This window comes from Carassius gibelio, chromosome B16, assembly GCF_023724105.1.
Source record: "Carassius gibelio isolate Cgi1373 ecotype wild population from Czech Republic chromosome B16, carGib1.2-hapl.c, whole genome shotgun sequence".
Classification (NCBI taxonomy): Eukaryota; Metazoa; Chordata; class Actinopteri; order Cypriniformes; family Cyprinidae; genus Carassius; species Carassius gibelio.
The window spans coordinates 16,077,302-16,096,714 of record NC_068411.1 but is presented as its reverse complement, the minus strand read 5'-3'; the positions used below and the strand labels follow the sequence as shown (position 1 = coordinate 16,096,714).

The 19,413-nt window shown below is 37.9% G+C and overlaps 1 protein-coding gene across 8 annotated transcripts in view; it reads left to right on the top strand.

Moving 5' to 3' along the window:
• LOC127975105 (POU domain, class 2, transcription factor 2-like) overlaps window positions 1–17,438 on the top strand; it is a 37,122-nt gene extending 19,684 nt beyond the window's left edge. Inside the window, exons 1-17 of one of the 8 annotated variants that reach the window (XM_052578896.1) lie at window positions 2,149–2,542; window positions 6,659–6,724; window positions 7,402–7,436; window positions 7,524–7,583; window positions 7,826–7,936; window positions 8,064–8,306; window positions 8,444–8,549; window positions 9,038–9,129; window positions 9,801–9,938; window positions 10,025–10,166; window positions 10,630–10,778; window positions 11,344–11,535; window positions 11,994–12,042; window positions 12,170–12,290; window positions 12,476–12,538; window positions 15,896–15,969; window positions 16,196–17,438. In XM_052578896.1, coding sequence (XP_052434856.1) covers window positions 2,488–2,542; window positions 6,659–6,724; window positions 7,402–7,436; window positions 7,524–7,583; window positions 7,826–7,936; window positions 8,064–8,306; window positions 8,444–8,549; window positions 9,038–9,129; window positions 9,801–9,938; window positions 10,025–10,166; window positions 10,630–10,778; window positions 11,344–11,535; window positions 11,994–12,042; window positions 12,170–12,290; window positions 12,476–12,538; window positions 15,896–15,969; window positions 16,196–16,497 — 1,998 coding nt within the window. In that variant the 5' untranslated portion in view covers window positions 2,149–2,487 and the 3' untranslated portion in view covers window positions 16,498–17,438. Of the gene's footprint in view, window positions 1–2,148; window positions 2,576–6,658; window positions 6,725–7,401; window positions 7,437–7,523; window positions 7,584–7,825; window positions 7,937–8,063; window positions 8,307–8,443; window positions 8,550–9,037; window positions 9,130–9,800; window positions 9,939–10,024; window positions 10,167–10,629; window positions 10,779–11,343; window positions 11,536–11,993; window positions 12,043–12,146; window positions 12,291–12,475; window positions 12,539–15,895; window positions 15,970–16,195 lie in introns of those variants that run through there. The other 7 variants (XM_052578895.1, XM_052578894.1, XM_052578902.1 and 4 more) reach the window with 7 other exon arrangements.
• The last annotated feature ends 1,975 nt before the right edge of the window (window positions 17,439–19,413 follow it).

The window sequence follows — 19,413 nt, the reverse complement described above, 5'->3', positions numbered from 1 at the left end:
CGCACTGCATACAGGCAGGCTGTCGATGACCGTGAACCTGACGATCTGCTGTTTTTGTGTGATACAATACATATACAGGTGCTCAAACTCTCCAGTATAACAAACGTCTGATTGTTATGTTATAGTGAGAACATAATCTTACAATAAATCAATGAACAAACAGGGTCTTGCATGGACTTGAGTGACTATTTTAGGAGTTTAGAAAGGGGCAAACAGATTAGGAACTAAAGCGTCCGATCTGAGTGTAGGACTATACATGAAGAAAATACGAGGAAGTAGATAGAACTGTAACTAAATTAAGCTCTAAGATGTCTTTTGTTTGCTTGTGTCTGTTGTACAGATTAATGCAGACTACGAACCAGACGTTATTTTGACATTTTTATTATGGTAATATGAGCAGTGTAGTAGCAGTGTAAATGGAGCTCTCAGAGATTAATCAGAAACTCTTCCTAACGTTGATTAGAAGTGGAGCGATGGCGCCTCCTCGTGTTAAACATACAGTACTGCAGTCTCTTAAATCACCCATACATCCTGAACTTCAACTTCACCTTGACTGTGAATCATTGTAGCGGGCTGAGCCTGTGTCTAACATTTTCCGAAGGAGCTAACCCTTTTTTGTATGTTCAATACGCCAACATTCAGTAGCCTATTATTCAGTATTTTCTACATTTGTAAATCTCGTTCTTACTGCTGTAATTCTCTAATTTCCTGCAGTCTGCACTTGAATCTCTCTTTTCCGACCACCTTTGAGACTTTGTCTGAGAGCAAACTAACAGTGATGAATCGTAAGCCATCCGCTACAAAATAATAATAATAATAATAATAAATAATAATCTAAAAATTTCAGATGGAATGTTTTTACATCACCCCATCAACATTATCTTCACTCAACACCCTAAAACTATTATCATAAATCTATAATATACTGTGTGCATATGTATGCTAAAAATCTTCCATTTATAGGTATTGTTATTAACCGTAATTTTTTTTTTTTGTTATTGTTCAGATTATTGTGATTAAATTGTCTTGAATCCCTTAATATTTATGAAGATGCAATTACAGGTGGACAATTAAACATATAGCATTATTCAAATGTTACTGTTTCTAAAGGTTGATGATATATAGGGCAACATTTTGAGCAATTTAGCTGGGCAACCTTTTTTTAAACAGTGTTGCCTGTGCACTTTCCCATTGAGAATGAGTAACAGATTTCTGTCTGGATCGGTCGAGGGCCCTGTGTGTAACCTGGTTGCCCTTTGATGGCAACATTGCCCAAAAGTTGCCCTTTGTATCATCAGTCTAAAGCCCTTCACACACCAAGAACAATAACTATAAAGATAACAATATTTTATTATTATTATTTATTTATTTATTTTATTGTGTGTGTGTGTGTGTGCGTGTGTGAGTGTGTGTGTGTGTGTGATTTAAATTAAAGCAAACAGTGAAAAGTAGTCAATAAGGATCTTCAGCACAAAAGCATCCCAGGATGCAGCTCTGTTCTGTTGATTTATAGCATTTAAGATCTTTAAAATATTTCAAAATGTGTAAAATAATTCAAATAATATTACATGAAACATATTAACATCAATTTGGTCTCTCTGTGGTGTTCTCTGTCGCGGAACATGCAGTTTGGACAGTTTCCCTGTTTCCTGCTTCAGACACGTTACAGTTTTACATCACAACACATACGACTTGTTTTGCTTTCTCTGCTTTGTTTTGGGCTCCTACAGGGTGATTCATGCCCCAGTGTGGACGTGTGAGGTTGGAAAAAAAGTCGTGTGAGCAAGCGTCCTCATTCTGTATTTTCTGATGGAGGCTTGTGTTGATGTACAGTAGAGATACGGCGTGAGATGGGTGTGCGAGAGAGGACTCGTGAGCGACTCTTTCCAGCAACCCCAGCACTTTCCAGCGGCACAACTCTCCCCCTCTTTTCACCTCTATCACACCATCTGCTTATTCTTTCATCTCTCGCTCCTCTCTGCTGCCTTCCCACTCTCAACCTCTTTCATCCTCTGTCTCTTCATCTGACCCCACTCTTCAGCCCACCGATCGACAGGGCTTCACTTCCTCCTCCGTGCGCGCACCGTTCCTGCTCGTCTTCCTCGGCATTTCCTCTTCCAAACACGCAGAAATTTGCTCAGTCAAACGACCTGTGACATACGGAATATGTGTAAAATGCAGTCAACGTTGCGTTCTTGTAAATGTACCTTGTCTACCCCGACCCGCTCTTTACTTGCTCTCTCGGCGTCAGGAAGTGGGCAAGAGGGGGCGGACGAGTGGGTGAGTATAGCGTAGAGAGGAGGTGACGGAGGGAGGAGAGAAGGAGGAGTGGAGAGTTCACCCCCCACTTGTTATCAGTTTGTTCCTCCTTCTTGGCCACACACTGACAGTCAAAGAGACGTGGAGAGAGTGAGACAGAGAAAGAGTGTATTCATGTGTGTGAGAGGAAGAGGACCTCACTGAACGACTGTACACATATTCATCAACATGACAAAGACCGGTCCTGTTGCATCCATGGACTACTCCCATATGTGGTTGCCAGGTATGTGTCTGGAGCATCTGGGGTGGTTGCCAGGTTGGTCTCTCTTTTTTATTTTTTGTGTTTTATTGGTGGATTTCTTTAGAAATGTAGGCATGTTTGAAGTCACTGGACCAAGAAGGTTAGTGTAGAGAAACTGAAAGAAAGAGCTATGCAAAGTTACAGAAAGGCTGAAATTCCAAAATATGCGTCATGAATTTCGGAGTGTTTATTTTCTATAGAGCGATTTGTTTATGATGCTTCGCAGGAGAATTCAGATTTCCGTAATTGCTTTTTTTTTTTTTTTTTTTATAAAAAACTGAAATAATATAAATAATTATTAAATATTCTAAATATTTTATTTGTTTAAATACATTTTAGAGCCGTTATGAATGCTTTTTTAAAATAAGTGCCCAGATTCATGCTGTTCACGTAGTCAGGCGATGATTGCATGTTGCAGTTTTTTCACATTTACATTTATTCAAGCATCTTACAAGTGGAATATGACAAGCGAAACATCTTATGATTCATCTTTTCAGGTGCCACCAAAGCTTTGGGTTAAAATCTGGGCCAATGTAGGACATGTTCTCAGAGTTTAAGATCACTGTCCTGCTGAAGTTCAGCTCAGCAGACAGAGAGATAGTTTCTTGCAGTATTTCCTTGTGTTTTGCAGCATCTGTTTTTCCATGCACTTTGATAAGACGCCCATCAGTCTCTGCTGATGAAAAACAAATCCACAGCATAACGCTTCAAACACCTTCTTCACCATAAGGAAGTTGGTGTTTGAAGTGTGGCCAGTATTAAATTTGCACAACATGTATACATTTTCACACGTTTTGACCACAATTCTTTTTACACATCTTAGGAATATAATGTTTTTTTTTTTTTTTGGCAGACCAAGTTTGTTATTATTATTCATGACTGTTTTGGAGTAGTGACTTAATTCTTGCATTCTCAGCTACTGACCTCTGTGGCTTTTCTCACTAGACTCTTGCTGCCACAGTGAGCTCGTGAAGCTTGGGGGGCATTTTTTATAGCCAATATCATTATCTCATTGTAGAATTTGTAATTAAGTCAATCTGCTTTTCTTTTTCTTTTTTACTAAGCATTGTAAATGAACTGGTGGTTTTTGGATTTCTGTTGTGAAATCCTCAAAATGATGAACATTTATCTGCATTCATTTCAAAGGCACAATCATTAATTACAGCATTTTAAAAATAGATGACCAAAAGCTCTTTGCTTCCTCCTAAATTCAGAGAGCTCAGCTTATCTGACTTTTAAGTGGTTAACAACAATGTCAATTTGTGGTGTTATGTGCATAAAGTCTTTAAGTTATTACACTAGCATTACGTATCTCTCTCTCTCTCTCTCTCTCTCTTTTTTTTTTTTTTCTCTTTTTTGCTGTTTCGTGAAGTTATTTTTAGTATTCAGGAGGTAATGAAATTATATTTATTGACTGGAAGTGTGTAAGGGAACCTCTGGGAAACCCAGTGTTAAGTTCTTCATGGGCTTTCCCCCTTCCTCAGCTCCAAACTGCAACTTTGACTTAAAACGCAGCTGTCTGCAGCTCAACAGATGGATCACAGAACAGGAACTCTTGCTTTTAATAATGAAAATTAGTACATGGTGGAGTATAATGTTCTTTGTTAGTACAGTTTGTGTTTGAGAAGGAGTAAGAATTTATCCTTGAGGAGTGACGTTCCTAACACATTTAATATTCCCTAAGACAACTTGCATTATCATAACTGATTATCTGTCCTTTCAAACATTGTAAAATGGGAGGTCAGTAATCGGCAGTCAGAAGGAGCAAGTCTACTGGAACCCAGACACCCTTAGATGATGAGTATGTGTTTAAATACAAACCTATTTATTTATGCAGTGATAAAGATGGTGATCTGAGATTGCCCGAGTCTTGCTTTCTTATAAGAGATCTCTACATCTTTACACGTGACATTGTGACGTAAAAACGACTGTTGACTGAAAATGAGTCGCACACGCAGGGATCCTGTAGCTCAACTAACACTTAATAGTAGTAGAACGTCCTAGAAAAATGCAGTAGTAGAAGAAACATATATGCTAAACGCAAGCCACTTTTAAAAGTGGTTACATGGAACGGTCAAATTGAAAATTAAAAAATAAGAATTAGGGATTATGTGATTGACATAGAAAGGAGTAGATTTATTTAATTTTTTATTAATATTGCATTACTATAATTTAGGTCGGAAACTGTTTCCAGTATGTGCAGGCGGTGTAAGCATATTTATTTCAGAATTAAAAAAAGAATGGAGATCTTTGTAATACAGAAGTTGTGAAATGGAGAAGTTCGAAATATATAAGAAACAGAACTGTGTCAGCTACTGTATAAAGACTGTATATTATATAGCAGCACCTACATTGATGTGTGTGTGTGTGTCTGTGTGTGTGTTTGTGTGTGAATGTGCGTATTAATAGCTGGCCCGACAGTAAGGGTTTTAGTTTAACACTTTTTGTTTGGCCCAGCCTGAGGGGAAACAGAGAGGGAAGTGAGACATTGACACCAAAACCATCATGCCCTTTTTTATTTCAACTTCATATGAATGATGAACTGCATATTCACTTCATATAAAACCTTCTAATTTCCATAATGCGAAACTGTGGTGGATGTATTTCAAACCAGTTATCATAGACTGCAAGGTGTCATAATTAATCCATTATTTAATACACTTTAAAAAAACACTTTGCCTCTCTGAAGACCTCTAGTCAGCTTATTTTATTCAGATTAATTATGACACCATACTCAAAATAGTCAGAACCCGTGTGTGACACAATCTGAAAATATTCTCAAACTTTCAGCCTGAGGTATCATAGCACCGTTTTACCAGCAGGCCATTCTGTGGAAACCCTTCTAGATACAGCGCATTGGCTGACGGGCCTCGAGAGGGGCTTTCCTTCCCTTTTACTTCCTTTCACCAATCACTGGCGCTGGACCCTGGATTTGATCGTCTGAGGAAGTCGGCAATTCTTCAGCTTTTTGGTGGCTTTTTCACAAGTGACTCAATTTATATGAATGAAGTTTGTTTCCTGTGTAACTTTCTCTGGGATTATTACAGTCACGTTTTAAATTGTACTGCCCCCTGGAGGAGTTTTTAATTATCAGTATCTGGTAAGGCTACAATGTTTCATGTACTTGGCAAGAAATAAATATCAATGAAAATATTTGTGAAAGAGTGAGAAATTAAGGATGAGGCATGAGTGTTGAGGGGGAGAGAGATAAAGAGGATCATATGAGATAGTGGTATATGCAGGTGGGTGATATTATTAGTCAGTCGTTGGCTTTATTTGCATTTTTTCACAAAAGGGAAGTGAGTGTGTTTCTCTGTATGTGTGTGTTTATACATGTCTGTTTGAAAGCTTTTTTGGCTACAGATTTTATAACGCTGATGCTTATAACTCCTTTGTATTGTAAAAAGTGCCGTACAGATAAACTGAACTGGCTTGAATTTGTCAGAAACACACACACACATTCAGCTGTGTTCCGACTTTTATGTAAAATATATCTATGATTTACATAATTCAGTTTAGTCCAGAACTTTTTTAACCTTATTTCTAAAAAAAAAATGGAATTATGATTCTTTAAAGATAGCAGATATTTCAAACACACATTTACTTTGCACGCTCTGCTTCTCACCGCTGAGGGACTGGGACAGTCCCATGGGCTCGTTACAGTTAAATTTGAAGTGATACGTCTGTGGTGATGTTACCATTATTAGTTGTTTGTTGGATTGAGCACGTCTCCAGTTGTGTGAGAAAGGAGGAATCTAGACCTCTACATTTTTTTAATCAAGATGTGTGCCCTTGTTATTCAAAATATAACATATTTGTGTTTGTTACTCTTCCATTCATCATCATCAAAACTATTTAATAATAATTATAATATAATTAATAATTATATATATATATATATATATATATATATATATATATATATATATATATATATTCTTACTGTTGAACTGTGGTATAGGATTTAGCTGTTAAATCATTGTGCAGGGCTGCTAGTTGTATGCAAACTGTAATTCATTTGAACAAAATATGTTAACAGAAATGCATCATGTAGCAAAAGCTAATGACTGAACTCATATCCCTCTCTCTTTTTCACAGATATCAGAATGTCAAAGCCAATAGAGGTTGAGAATCCAGCGGCAGACTCTCCGATGGAGGGCACAGGTATAAAACTACATTATATTCGTATTTTTCACATGTCTGCAAAAAGCCTCAACAAAAAAATATTTTCTGCTCAGATATTTACTTTACATAATAACATTTGAATCACATTTTTATGTGTTAACAACTATCAAAAATGATGAAAAAATAAATCAATAATAAAGAATAAACAAAATTGCTGCTTGGCAACGATTAATCGTGATTAACTGCATCCAAAATAAATGTACATAAGACTGCGTATATGTATTATGTATATATAAATACACACACATGCATGTATATATTTTTACAAAAGTATGTTTATATATATATATATATATATATATATATATATATATATATATATATATATATAAATATATAAATTATATGAATATACATGTAAATACATGTAAATATGTTCAAAGTATATGCTGTATGTGTCTTTATGTATACATAAAAAATATACACAGTACACACACATATATTGTGTACACAAAAACTTTTATTTTGGATGCTATTAATCGTTGTCCAGCACTAAGTAAATTTTACAAATTAAAATGTATATAAATAAATAGCATGTCTTTTGCTAAATTAAAGCTACTTTATATTTAAAAAAACTAACTATATGGACTATCTAAATTAAAACTTAAATTTTCTAAATTAATGGAAATGTTGTCTTCTCTCATTGTGTTTGTCAGACTCAGAAAGAAATGGCTCGGATTCAAATAATCAGGTAAGTGACAGCCAGGTACCGGTGTTATACAGTATTTCATCTGAAAACAGCATGATCAAAAAAATCAAGCCCGTTTCCCTCCAACAGGTTCAGCCAATGAAAATCAGCCCTTTCTCTCTTTCCCCCACACTGAGCAGCAGCAGCAAGGTATGCATGCGACAGTGTTCTTCCTCACTGGCAAGTGATTGTGATACAGATCTACACATATTATTGTTGTTAGTTTCGAAGACCGTTTAAAAGTTAGTCTTTTACAGTTTTTAGATATTATAGCTTTTTTCCACCTCACGAGCTGCCAGTATTTTAATAATCTCATTTCAATACCCCCACTCACTGTCCCTTTCAGTAACAAATGAATTCATCATCGATGATTCTCTGTCACTATGTCTCAGACTAAGGTGGAGGATTGTGGTGAGATGTCTCCCGCTGCTGTACAAACTCCACCTGCCCAGACGCCCCTTCCCCACACACAGCTGATGCTAACGGGTGGTCAGCTCGCAGGGGTGAGACACATATCAATCATTATATGTCTGTGTGGGTTCCTACATGAGCTTGCTTGCTTTAGATGTGCTTTCTTTTCTAACTCTTCTTTTGGCCGCACTCCTTCTCTGCCGCTCTTTCTCTCTCTAGTTGACTGCACTTTTGCCAGCACAGCAACAGCTGCTCTTACAGCAGGCGCAGCTCCTCGCTGCAGCTGTGCAGCAGTCGCATGTGGCCCACGCGGCCAGTCAACAGCAAGCCCAGCAGCAGGCAGCTCAACCGCAGTCACAGGGCCATTCACAGAGCACACAGGAACAAAACGCCACCCCTGTCCCGCCGCCTCCTCCTCCTCACCAGCTTCCGCTTTCTCAGCCAATCCAGCTCACTGCGCAGGTACAGCCAGTCAGCGCTGGGCAGCACACCTGAAAAGTCTTGATATTGTTCCAGAATCAGTGTTTTTCCTCTTTCAGTCCTTCGTCAGAGTGAAACCGTCACATCCTTTCAGCATCTGTTTCTTTTCTCTCTTTCAGGACATTCAGCAGTTGTTGCAGCTGCAGCAGCTGGTCCTGGTTCCAGGACACACTCTGCCTTCACCCGCACAGTTTCTTTTACCACAAACACAGCAAGGGCAGCAAGGTAGCTTACTTTCTATAAGTATTCTCACGCCCTGCCCTAAATAAGTTTCCAACATCAGATCACTAGTTTGCCAATCGCAGTCAATCAGAATGAAAAATAATGTTTAATATGAATTAAACAATTAAACATAGAGATCTGTTGTATGTCAGTTAAGAACATTTCTAATTTACGCCTATAAGAATTTATGGTAACTCTTTATTTTAAGGTGACCTTGTTAAACATTACATGTACTTAGTATTATAATAACATAATTATATGCAAGTAACCCTAAGCCAAGACCTAATCCTGGCCCTATAATAAGTACATGTAGTTAATTAATATAACTCAGTAATTAAATGTATAATTACATTGTAATAGGGACACCTTAAAATAAAGTATAACAGAATGTATTGCTTATTATCACTTTATTACATTGTAATTTTTCATGATGTATCGATTCGCTAAAAATGGTCTGATTTAATTGTAATGAATGTAATCGTATATTTCAGGGCTGCTATCAACACCAAATCTAATTCCACTACCTCAGCAAAACCAAGGAAGCCTGCTGGCCGCTCCACACAGACTTAGTCTTCAAGCACAGGTACATCATCTGATCAAAGGCTGACTTATAAAAGATACTTAAACACTATCCAGGGGAACTAGGAAAGATGTTTCTTTGTTAAATGTAGAAAACTCTAAAGAAAAAAAACATACAACATAAGTGATTAATTAAATGTATGACATTTTCAGTTCCCTTTTTGAAAAAGGGAAACAGTATTGTTTATGAACTTACTTTTGTGTGTATGACAGCTGTAGTAAGACTGGGCTGAATAAGATGTTTTAACAGTAAAATTAGTAGATTGTTACAACAGATTTTTGTTTTAAAAGCATAAAGTAATAATACATTAATAATAAAAGTTAAGCATAAGTAATAATAAATATTAATATGAACAGTTTTCAATATTGATTATAAAAGAAATATTTCAAGAGCACCAAATCAACATATTAGAATGATTTCTGAATGACCATATAATTATAATAATTATATTTGACAATATATTAAGATAGAAAACAGTTTTAAACTGTAATAGTATTTCACAATATTACTGCTTTTGTTGTATTTGAATCATATAAATGCAACCACAGTGAGCATATAATTTCTTTAAAAAAAACAAAAACGTTTGAACAGTAGTGTGTGTACATTCTGTGGTATCATATTTTCATCTGACACTCACGCTGGAGTCTTGTATGTGTGTGTCTGGTTTGTGGCAGAGGGAGAAGGTTGCAGACAGCAGCGTGAACACAGTGACTCCGGTGAGCACTCATCCTGAGGAGCCCAGTGATCTGGAGGAACTGGAGCAATTCGCCCGCACATTCAAACAGAGGAGGATCAAACTGGGATTCACACAGGTACACACACACACACACACACACACACACTCAGAAGATTTGTATTTGCCTGTATAGTAACGTTTGGTCTCTGTTTCTCTCTACAGGGTGATGTGGGATTGGCCATGGGGAAGCTCTATGGGAATGATTTCAGTCAGACCACCATCTCTCGATTTGAGGCGCTCAATCTCAGCTTCAAGAACATGTGCAAACTTAAACCTCTGTTGGAGAAGTGGCTGAACGACGCAGGTAACGGTCACAAACAGCTGCATTAGATATAACTGCTGTCAATCAAACCTAGAGCTTAAAGGGACAGTCCACTCAACTCTGAAAATTGTATCTTCACAAAAGACATTTAAAAGAATGTTGGCAACCAAACGGTTTCAACTCCTATTGACTTGAGTTGTATTTTTTGTTCATACGATGGAACCCAACATTCTTCAACATTCGTGTTCCACAGAAGAAAGAATGTCATTCAGATTTGGAATTATATGAGGATGAATAAATTACCATTTTTGGGTGAACTATCCCTTTAACTTCCAATCAATCAATCTCAAACATGTTCATGTTCATACATTAAAACTACAATTTATGTGGCATTTAGGCCACATCATTATGAAAAAAATAAAATATAAAAACTGTGATATGGCAGTAAATAAAACATTTTGTGGTTGATATAATAAGCATAAGATGTTTTTAATGGTTTACTTAGAAACAATGTCGATGGACAGCACCTTGCCAAGTCCCAGTGCTCTTTCCTCTCCCTCGCTGGGCTTCGAGGGCTTGCCTGGCCGCCGTAGGAAGAAACGCACCAGCATTGAGACCAACGTCCGCGTCGCTCTGGAACGCAGCTTCATCACGGTCAGAACACATCATCACAAGTCCACTGCACAACATACATTACCGGTTAAAAGTCTGGGGTTAGATTTTATTTGTTTCCTAAAGAAGTCTGTTATGCACACCAAAGATGCATTGGCTTATTATAAATGCAGTATAAACAGTAGCCTAATATTATTAAATGTTATTACAATATAAAACAACAAAGTTTCATTTGAATATTTTCTAAAATGTAAATTATTCATGTGATAGTAAAGATGAGCTTTGATTGGCTATTACTCCAGTGATCAGTATCACATGATTCTTCAGAAATCAATATGTTGATTTGGTGCTCAAGAAACATTTCTTATCACTGTTTAAATAGTTGTGCTGCTTACATTTTTTTTCAGGATTCTTTGATTGATAGAAAGTAAAATAAATAACAGCATTTATTTAAATCTTTTGTTACTGTCACTGTATAATGTCACTGTAGAACTGTGGGCAAGTTCTGACCCCAAACTTTGAAGTGGTAGGAGATAACTAATCGCTTCTGATATGAATGTCCTTAAATAATCCTATCCTAAACCACAGTTCTGTTTTCTGCATTCAGAACCAGAAGCCTACCTCAGAGGAGATCCTGTTCATCGCCGAAAAGCTCAACATGGAGAAGGAGGTGATCCGCGTCTGGTTCTGCAACCGCCGACAGAAAGAGAAACGTATTAACCCCTCCAGTGCCACCCCTCCCTTGCCCAGCCAACCCCAGCCCACCTCGCACAAACCCCCCTGCTACAGCCCGCACATGGTATGACCCGGCTTGCTCCCTTGGCCCATAATCCCGTCTCCAACCACCCTGTGCCACAACACTTCTAGTTTCTCCTGCATGTGCAGATGATAATAATCATTCCCATAATGATACATATATCATTCACTCCTGAATGTGGTTTCACCCACCCTGCATTGCTTTGCATTTTAATGTGTATTAATTCATATCTTCATAGCCAATTTTTACAACTAGTCCTTGTCATAATAATGTAGGAGGATACAGCCTCTGTTTCTATTCTTTAGGAGAAATATTGCATTGTTTATTATTTTAACTTTCAAACTCAGTCTTTGGGTCTATCATTTTGTAGCTGAGTAACTTAAATTCACAAACAGAGCACAAGCCTTCCACCAGCCTCTCTCCTTTTTCGTCCTCCATTACTCTCTGTCCGTCATGTTTCCCTTTTGACCTGTGACATCATATCCACGTCTTCCTTACAGATGCCCAGTCAGGGACCATCACAGACAGTGAGCCGTCTCGGTACACCAGGTAGGGCACAGAAGTGGACATCATCTGCTGATCAGAGATACATATAATGAGATATATATATATATATATATAAGATGGGTGACTATTTCATATTATTTCCCTCTGTCATTGACCACTATGTCATCAGTTTGCCCTTTGACCCAAAATGGACCCTCCTTAAGCTCTGCACCATCTCCTGTGACCCCGCCTCCCCGCAATGATGCCAGTCCCGCCCCTCCGACTCACAGTACACTAAGTGTGAACACAGGGTGAGTTGATTTCTCTCTCTCTCTCTCTCTCTCTCTCTCTCAAAACCACACACACACACACACACACATCCACTCAGCACATACTCATCACCTTTTACTCCCTGTGGCTCAGCAAATGTAGGTAACTGCAGTGTTTGTGTGTGTGCACAAATTTATTTTTGTGTGTGTGGTTTTGTCATCCACAGTTCATGGCATAAAAAGAATGGTGACGTTTCTAACTACATCAATGACTTTGCTGCATATTTGAGGTGAATACAACCAGCAGAGTCTGTGTTCTTACACACACATACACACACACAAATCTAAAATACACACACACACACTTTCACATAAACATATTTGTAATTGTCAAGTATAGAAAAATGAGGATTTAGGGCATAAGGTGAATTATGGAAAATTGACCTTGATATTGAGACAATTGTGTATGACGATGTAATATGTATGTGCATATACATAATGTAAATGCACAGTTGTATTATTATCAATTATCAATCAGTATTGTAGAACTTATAATAATTAATTTAATTTAATTTATAAAATATTATTTGCAAATATTTGTTTTGATACTACAAAAAATATATATTACAAATGTTTGAATTAGAATTTTAGTTAGTTTTCATTTATTTACATTTCTTATTTTTTAAGTGCTTTTTTTTTGTCTTTTTTACCATTTCATATTTGTTCAAAAGAATTGGACAAATCACATTACATCTTAGCATAAGGATTGTTTCGAACTGATGCGCCACTGAGGTCTGCTGGTGTGTGGCCTGCATTGTATTACATGAAAAAATGCATTTACTCTGCAAAGACCTGTTTTCTTGCACTGTTTTCTAACTCTTAACTAGGGGTGTAAATCAGATGGTTCATCACGATACGATACCGATTCTCATACCCAGTGATATGATATTTGCCTATACTTAAAACAATTATACGATACAATTTGATATGATATGAATACAGGAGAATATAGATCGATATATCAATATTATTATACTGTCTTATATACTTATTTTAAACAACCATCTACATTTTTATTAACTCACAAATGCAACCAAAAGATATAACATGAACATTTATCTAAAATTTTCACATCCTGTTTCTCAAATGGGACATTTGCAACAAAAAATAAGCCTACACCTTTTTTTTTTAAGAATAAAGAAATATAAATAATTGAAAAAACAAAAACAAAAAAGTGACAAACAAGATCAGTAATCATAAGGTATGACAACAGTGCATATAATATGCAATGTGTAAAATAATGTAAATCCTCATTAGGAAACAACACAAATGAGGTACTCTTGTAGGAAAAAAATACATTAATGTATAAATAAATAAAGCTTTTAAAACTATTTGAGACTTATTTAGGCTAATACTATGGGCTCAGTTCTAAAAAAAAAACCTTCTACAGTTAACCAAATTAGAAGCAATAGCAGAAAATGAACACAATATAACAAAGACATAAATTAAATGAACAGTGCTTTTCAGGTTTTTCAGGCAGATCTAAAAGACATGTTCAACTACAGAAATTTAATAATAAAATAACACTGCATAGTCTTCACTGTATATATTAAATATCGATTAATCCTTATAAAAGTTGTTCAGTCAAAATCTGTTTCTTTGACAGAAGTTTTCTGTTAGTCTGCTTCCACTTTAACGCCTGTTTCACACATACTCCATCTGCAGTGCGTATGCAGTCTGTGTGCGTAACAAGTCTTATTTTGCTTTCACATAGGACGCATTTGCAGTCTGATACTGATCCTTACCACAAACACAACATTTATCCATTATTTTGATTTTCAAATTGCTTACTCACTGCAGATGGAGAAACAGGTGAAACAGGCATGTGAAACAGGCGTAAGAAGGAAAGCACGGATCCAGTGTAGCCAACTGATACACGTTTTCTTTCTCAACTGTTTATGTTAAGACATAGGTCTATCCGACTGCGTTTACTAACATATTAGCCAAGGCGCACATGTAATTTGGTCTGTATTTGTTCGTCCATGCACAAAAAAAGCGGAAGAGAGCTCAGTTAGGCGTTAGCGCGCTGTCGATTTGGCTGTATGTATGTGTACACTTTGGATGTGTGTGGGTCACTGCTAGCTGAAAACTTCTCACAAGCGCTCGGCGATTCAGTCAACTATACTCAACCCCAAAATGAACATTTTGTCATTAATCACTTACCCCCATATCGTACCAAACCCATAAAGGATTTGTTCATCTTCAGAACACAATTTAAGATATTTTTGGATGAAAACTGGGGGGCTTGTGACTGTCCCATTGAGTACCAAGTAAATTACACTGTAAAGGTCCAGAAAATATTAAAATACATTGTCAGAATAGTCCATCTATTATATAGTCCATCAGAATAGTCCCCCCCCCCCCCCATACCTCCTGCATCTCAATACCATTTCGGAAAGATAATGACCTGTATATGGAACCATGTATATGGAACCAAAACCCCTAAAGGGAACAAATACGAGATGGGAGGAAAATATATATTTCTCTCTTTTTCTCTCGCAGTTATATCACTGGGTAATTATACTGTAGTCTTATATAAATTACGGGCATCGGGGAGCCGCTATCATGCCTGGCACTGAAACTGCTTTTGAGTGCACAATCGCTTTTTAATTTCACTTTCACTTTCAAGATTCGCATTCGCACATACTCTGTTTATATGGAGCCACAGTACTTGCCACACATTTTACAAGATTAGATGTTTTGTCAGTGGTGCTCAGAATTTACAAATCATTTGCCATCATCCTCAGTCATCTCTGAGGATGATGGCAAATGATTTGTAAATTCTGTGGTAACTGAAATTGTATGTACTGTATTGTAACAGGCAACCATTAGCAAACATTATTTATTTTCCTTGCCTTTCTGAATATGGATTCATGTTTTGGCCACACCCCTCAATCATTGAAAAATAACTCCATTTACTATGTACAGATAGGTGCAACAGTAACTGTAACAAACATATTTACATACATAATAATTCAGGTGCATGTGTGATAATTGCGTTAAAATGCTCAGCGAGTAAGAAAACATCTTCTGCAAGGAAATTCAAAAGGCACGGTGGTGAAAAACACTTTGTTTCTTCGACAGGTGAAAACTTAATGCTACAGCAGCACTTCTTCTTTGTTTTTGTCTTGTCTGATCACTCAAGCGATCTAACCACAACCTCGCCCCTCCCCACCTCCCAACCATTACAATTTCCATAGGCAATTATTTTAATGATATTCTAACGGGCTGCTTTGTGACATTACAAAACTCTGGAAAACACCGCTGTAGTCCAAACAAGCCGTTCGCTCTAGTACTTGAAAAGAGATTTTTTTTAAACAAAATGTCTCTCTTTGGAGTGGACTTTGAGTTTTGTAACTTTGTAAAACTTTTTTATGCCAAAACACACACTAAACACTGACTAAAAGTGAAAAAGCATAATAAGACCCCTTCAATCGATGTATCGATCCATATCGATGGATTGTTACGGCGCTACTTTAAACTATGCTTCTAAATGTTTTCTCTTTTTCCCTTCCTCTTCCCTGTATTTCTGTTTCCCATTTCTGTCTGTGTGTTCTGTGGGTTGGTTATTTGTTTGTGTGACTCAGGAATATGGTGAGGGGAGTTAACACAGGAATGAACCAAGCTCTTCTTGGCTGCAACCCACTTGCTACTATCCAAGGTTTGTGTAAAAGGGAGGGTGAGAGAGACACCAATGACTTTGCCACCTCATATCAGTCATGTGTTACTGTGTCCTCTCTGTTTGAATGTTTGTTTAAGTCCTTCCACTCCTTTTCACCCTTTTCTCACATCTGCTCATCAGTTCACATGGTACTAGTGCATCCTGTTTAATGCGTAACATGTCAGTTTCGGTGATGTTTGTGAGTAATACTGTGTTTCTCTCACAGCTCTAGCAGCCAGTGGTGGCCAGCTGCCCATTTCCAGTCTTGAGGGAAGCAGCAAGGTGTTAATTGGTGGTTCTGGAGGCCAAGGAGCAGGTCTCCCCTCTTCCCTCTTTCTCAACCACTCCTCTTTGTTGCCCATGGCATCAGGCACCGGCATGGGATTGGGCAGTTCAGCTCTTGCCAAAACCTCATTTCCTCTCACAGGCGGCATGAGTCCCTCCCCTTGCTCCAGCCCCATCTCTTCCTGCTCTTCCGGCGATTTGCTACATAGCCCACACTCGATTGGAGGGGCTAAAATCGAGTGACGTTGCCCAAGGCCAATCACAGGAGGAGGAGAAGGAGGAGATGAAACCTTACCTGTCAACCAAAGCATCTCTTGATCCCCTCGTTCCCTTTCGTTTCCTCTTATTCACACTCTCTCTCTTCCGCTCTCCCACTCTACTGATGCCAAAAATATACAGAGTAGAAGAGGGGAGAGATGGAGAGACGGAGTGGAAGCAGGAAGGAAGAGGAGAGGAGGGAAAACGAAACCAAAAATACACCATGCGGCTTAGCTGGATGCAGCCAAATATATAAATAAAAGGAGAACAATAAACTATGTAGTGCAGTAAGAAGAGGACAAAAAGAGATCCTTGAGCACCAAAAACAAAAAAGAGAACAAACTTTACTGTGTGTTAAAGAACTCTTTGAAGCAAACATGTGGAGTACTGAATACCAAAAAGTATAATGGAACTTTGAGAGACTCACTATGACAAAAAAAAAAAAAAAAATCCAAGCATACCAAAATCTCAAATACCAAAAACAAACACCAAAAATACGGATGGAAAAGCTTTATCCAAAGGACCTGTAAATAGCCAACCGTCCAGGACCAGACCCAGTGACAACAGTCCAGCCATCTCCGAGCTCATCATCTTATCTGCCATGCAATCACATTATTTCTTTCATGTTTATTATGATTTAATTTTAAATATGAACGAGCCGGACTCCCAACCTTGTTGTGTTTCTCTGGTTCTTCATCATTCTTGTCTGTTTTTTTCTCAAAAGTAGCAGATATTTCCAACTGTCTTTATTGAATGTTTCAGTACATATGATCATCATAATCATCATTCCATGCCTTTTCAAGTATATAGAAAGGATTGGGTGTTTGGTCTTTGATGTTCATTATATTAGCACTGCATAGCTTGATGCACTTGTTTGTCTGATGACATGAATGTCAAATAGTGTAATAAAAGTGAGACCAAGCTCCCCTATAGCTTTCACGCCTCTAGTTAAGTGTAAATATTCTCATTTCTCTTTTAATTATTAATTGCTCGTACCTTCCTCATTCCATTTCATGCCTTCCTCACTCACTTATTCTCCCTTTTGAATACCAAAGCGATCCATTCATACATGATCAGTTCATCATTTACATGATGCAGAAAGAGATCCGGGGCCCAAACCTTCAGGAGGCCGCTCTGGTAAGACAGCATGGCAACATGGGAAATGGTGAAGGGGCTCCCATCCTCTGCTTCTTTTTCAAGCCAAACAAAAATGGAGCAAAACTTCACAGCCAGTCAAACTTCCCATAAAGGAAAACCAAAAACGAACCAAGCCAAAAATCAGATGGTGGTGTAAAGTGAGTCGCTGTACAGAAAAAGAGTATCCCTTCATGCATCTCTGGACCGAGGTCACCCAGAACCATGTAGCAAGGGATCCGCCTCTGCCTCCTGTCATTCAAACTCTTCCTGGTCCTGGGTGGCGGGATCTTTGGTGACCTCACTGGACTCATCTGAAGAAGATGTTTCGGGTTCATTTGAGGGTTGGGAGGGTTGTTACTTTTGGTCTTTCGTTCCGTCTGTCTGTTTTGTGGGACTTTCCTTGGCTGTGTGTGTAGATTTGTGTGCTTTCTTTTGGGGAAAAGGTATTCACGTATTTGCGGAAATCTCATTTTTTTATGTTCCTTACTTGTTCCTATCTAGTTGTGTTAGAGACTCTAATCAGGTGGTTGAAACAATACTGTGAAAATTCAGTTCAACAGATAAGAAACCAGGATAAACATGCTCAAGTACATCCAAAGAACCAAAGTCGAGTATAAACAAGCTTTAAAGAGAACCAAATATCACATACACAACAATTTACATGCTCTCATCCACCGTACCGTTGTATTTATATCGTGCTGAAATCTGTAGTCGGTGAGTGCTGCAGGTTCAACGAGGGACGGCTACATGAACTGAGTTCTCTACGTTACCGTATAGTCCGAATGGGTCAGTTAGTGCTTCTTTAGATTTTGTAGTAAATGATCTATGTTATAATGCTTACTAATTGCTAATGAATGGAAGAAAAACATTGTGAAAAGATAAAAAAAAATGTTGATATTTACTTAGACCAAAAATTCACAATTCTTTCTTTTGGGTTTTTGTGTTTTTTTTCCTCCCCCATTTTATTATTTAGATTTTTTTGTGTGTGTGTGTTTCTTTTTATATTCTCCTCTTGCTCGTTTGTGAATTTCTTAACAAACATTTTTTTTGTAATTATGATTAATATTATTATTTATTTAATATATTCAAGATGCTGTTTTGTAGTGGGTGTGTTTGAGGCACCAGATTGTATTCAAATGTAAACTTCCTTTGCCAAGGCGACCTTTCGAACCAAATCCATCGACAAATGCAACCGTTGGTCCTAAAGTGCCGGCCGCTAATCGACAGCGTAGGGGCGGACACTTGTCTTCTCGACCTCTTAGCTGTTCCTTACTGGACAGAGCCTGTGGGAGGGAAACCTATCAGGGGAAAAAGCAGCACTGTGTTTCTTCTGCTCAAATGTTTCGGTAGCATTCATTCAGCGCTGAAGTAACCTTCCAGAGTAAAAGCATACACTGCCATGGCTTAGAAGGGATAAGGTCCTATATGATATGTGCGTACCTGTCTTGCCACTGCTGATGTTAGGGATGGTGTTGCTATGGTTACTGTGGCGAAGGCTACCTCTTGTGACGGCGTCGAGCGCAGTGCTGCCATGAGCCTTGACCTGAAAGCTTTAAACAGCTACAAAACCAAAAACTTTAGGAGAGGAAAGACGGAGGGATTTGGGGTTCCTTGATAGAAAATACAGCGGAATGTATGTATTGTATGATAGCAGAAATGTATCAGTGCTCCATCTTCCTCTCTTTTTGCTCTCTGCCTCACTCCTCCTCCTCTTTGTCCTATTTCTATTCCTGCTTTGTTTTTGTATTTATTTTGTAGCGTGTC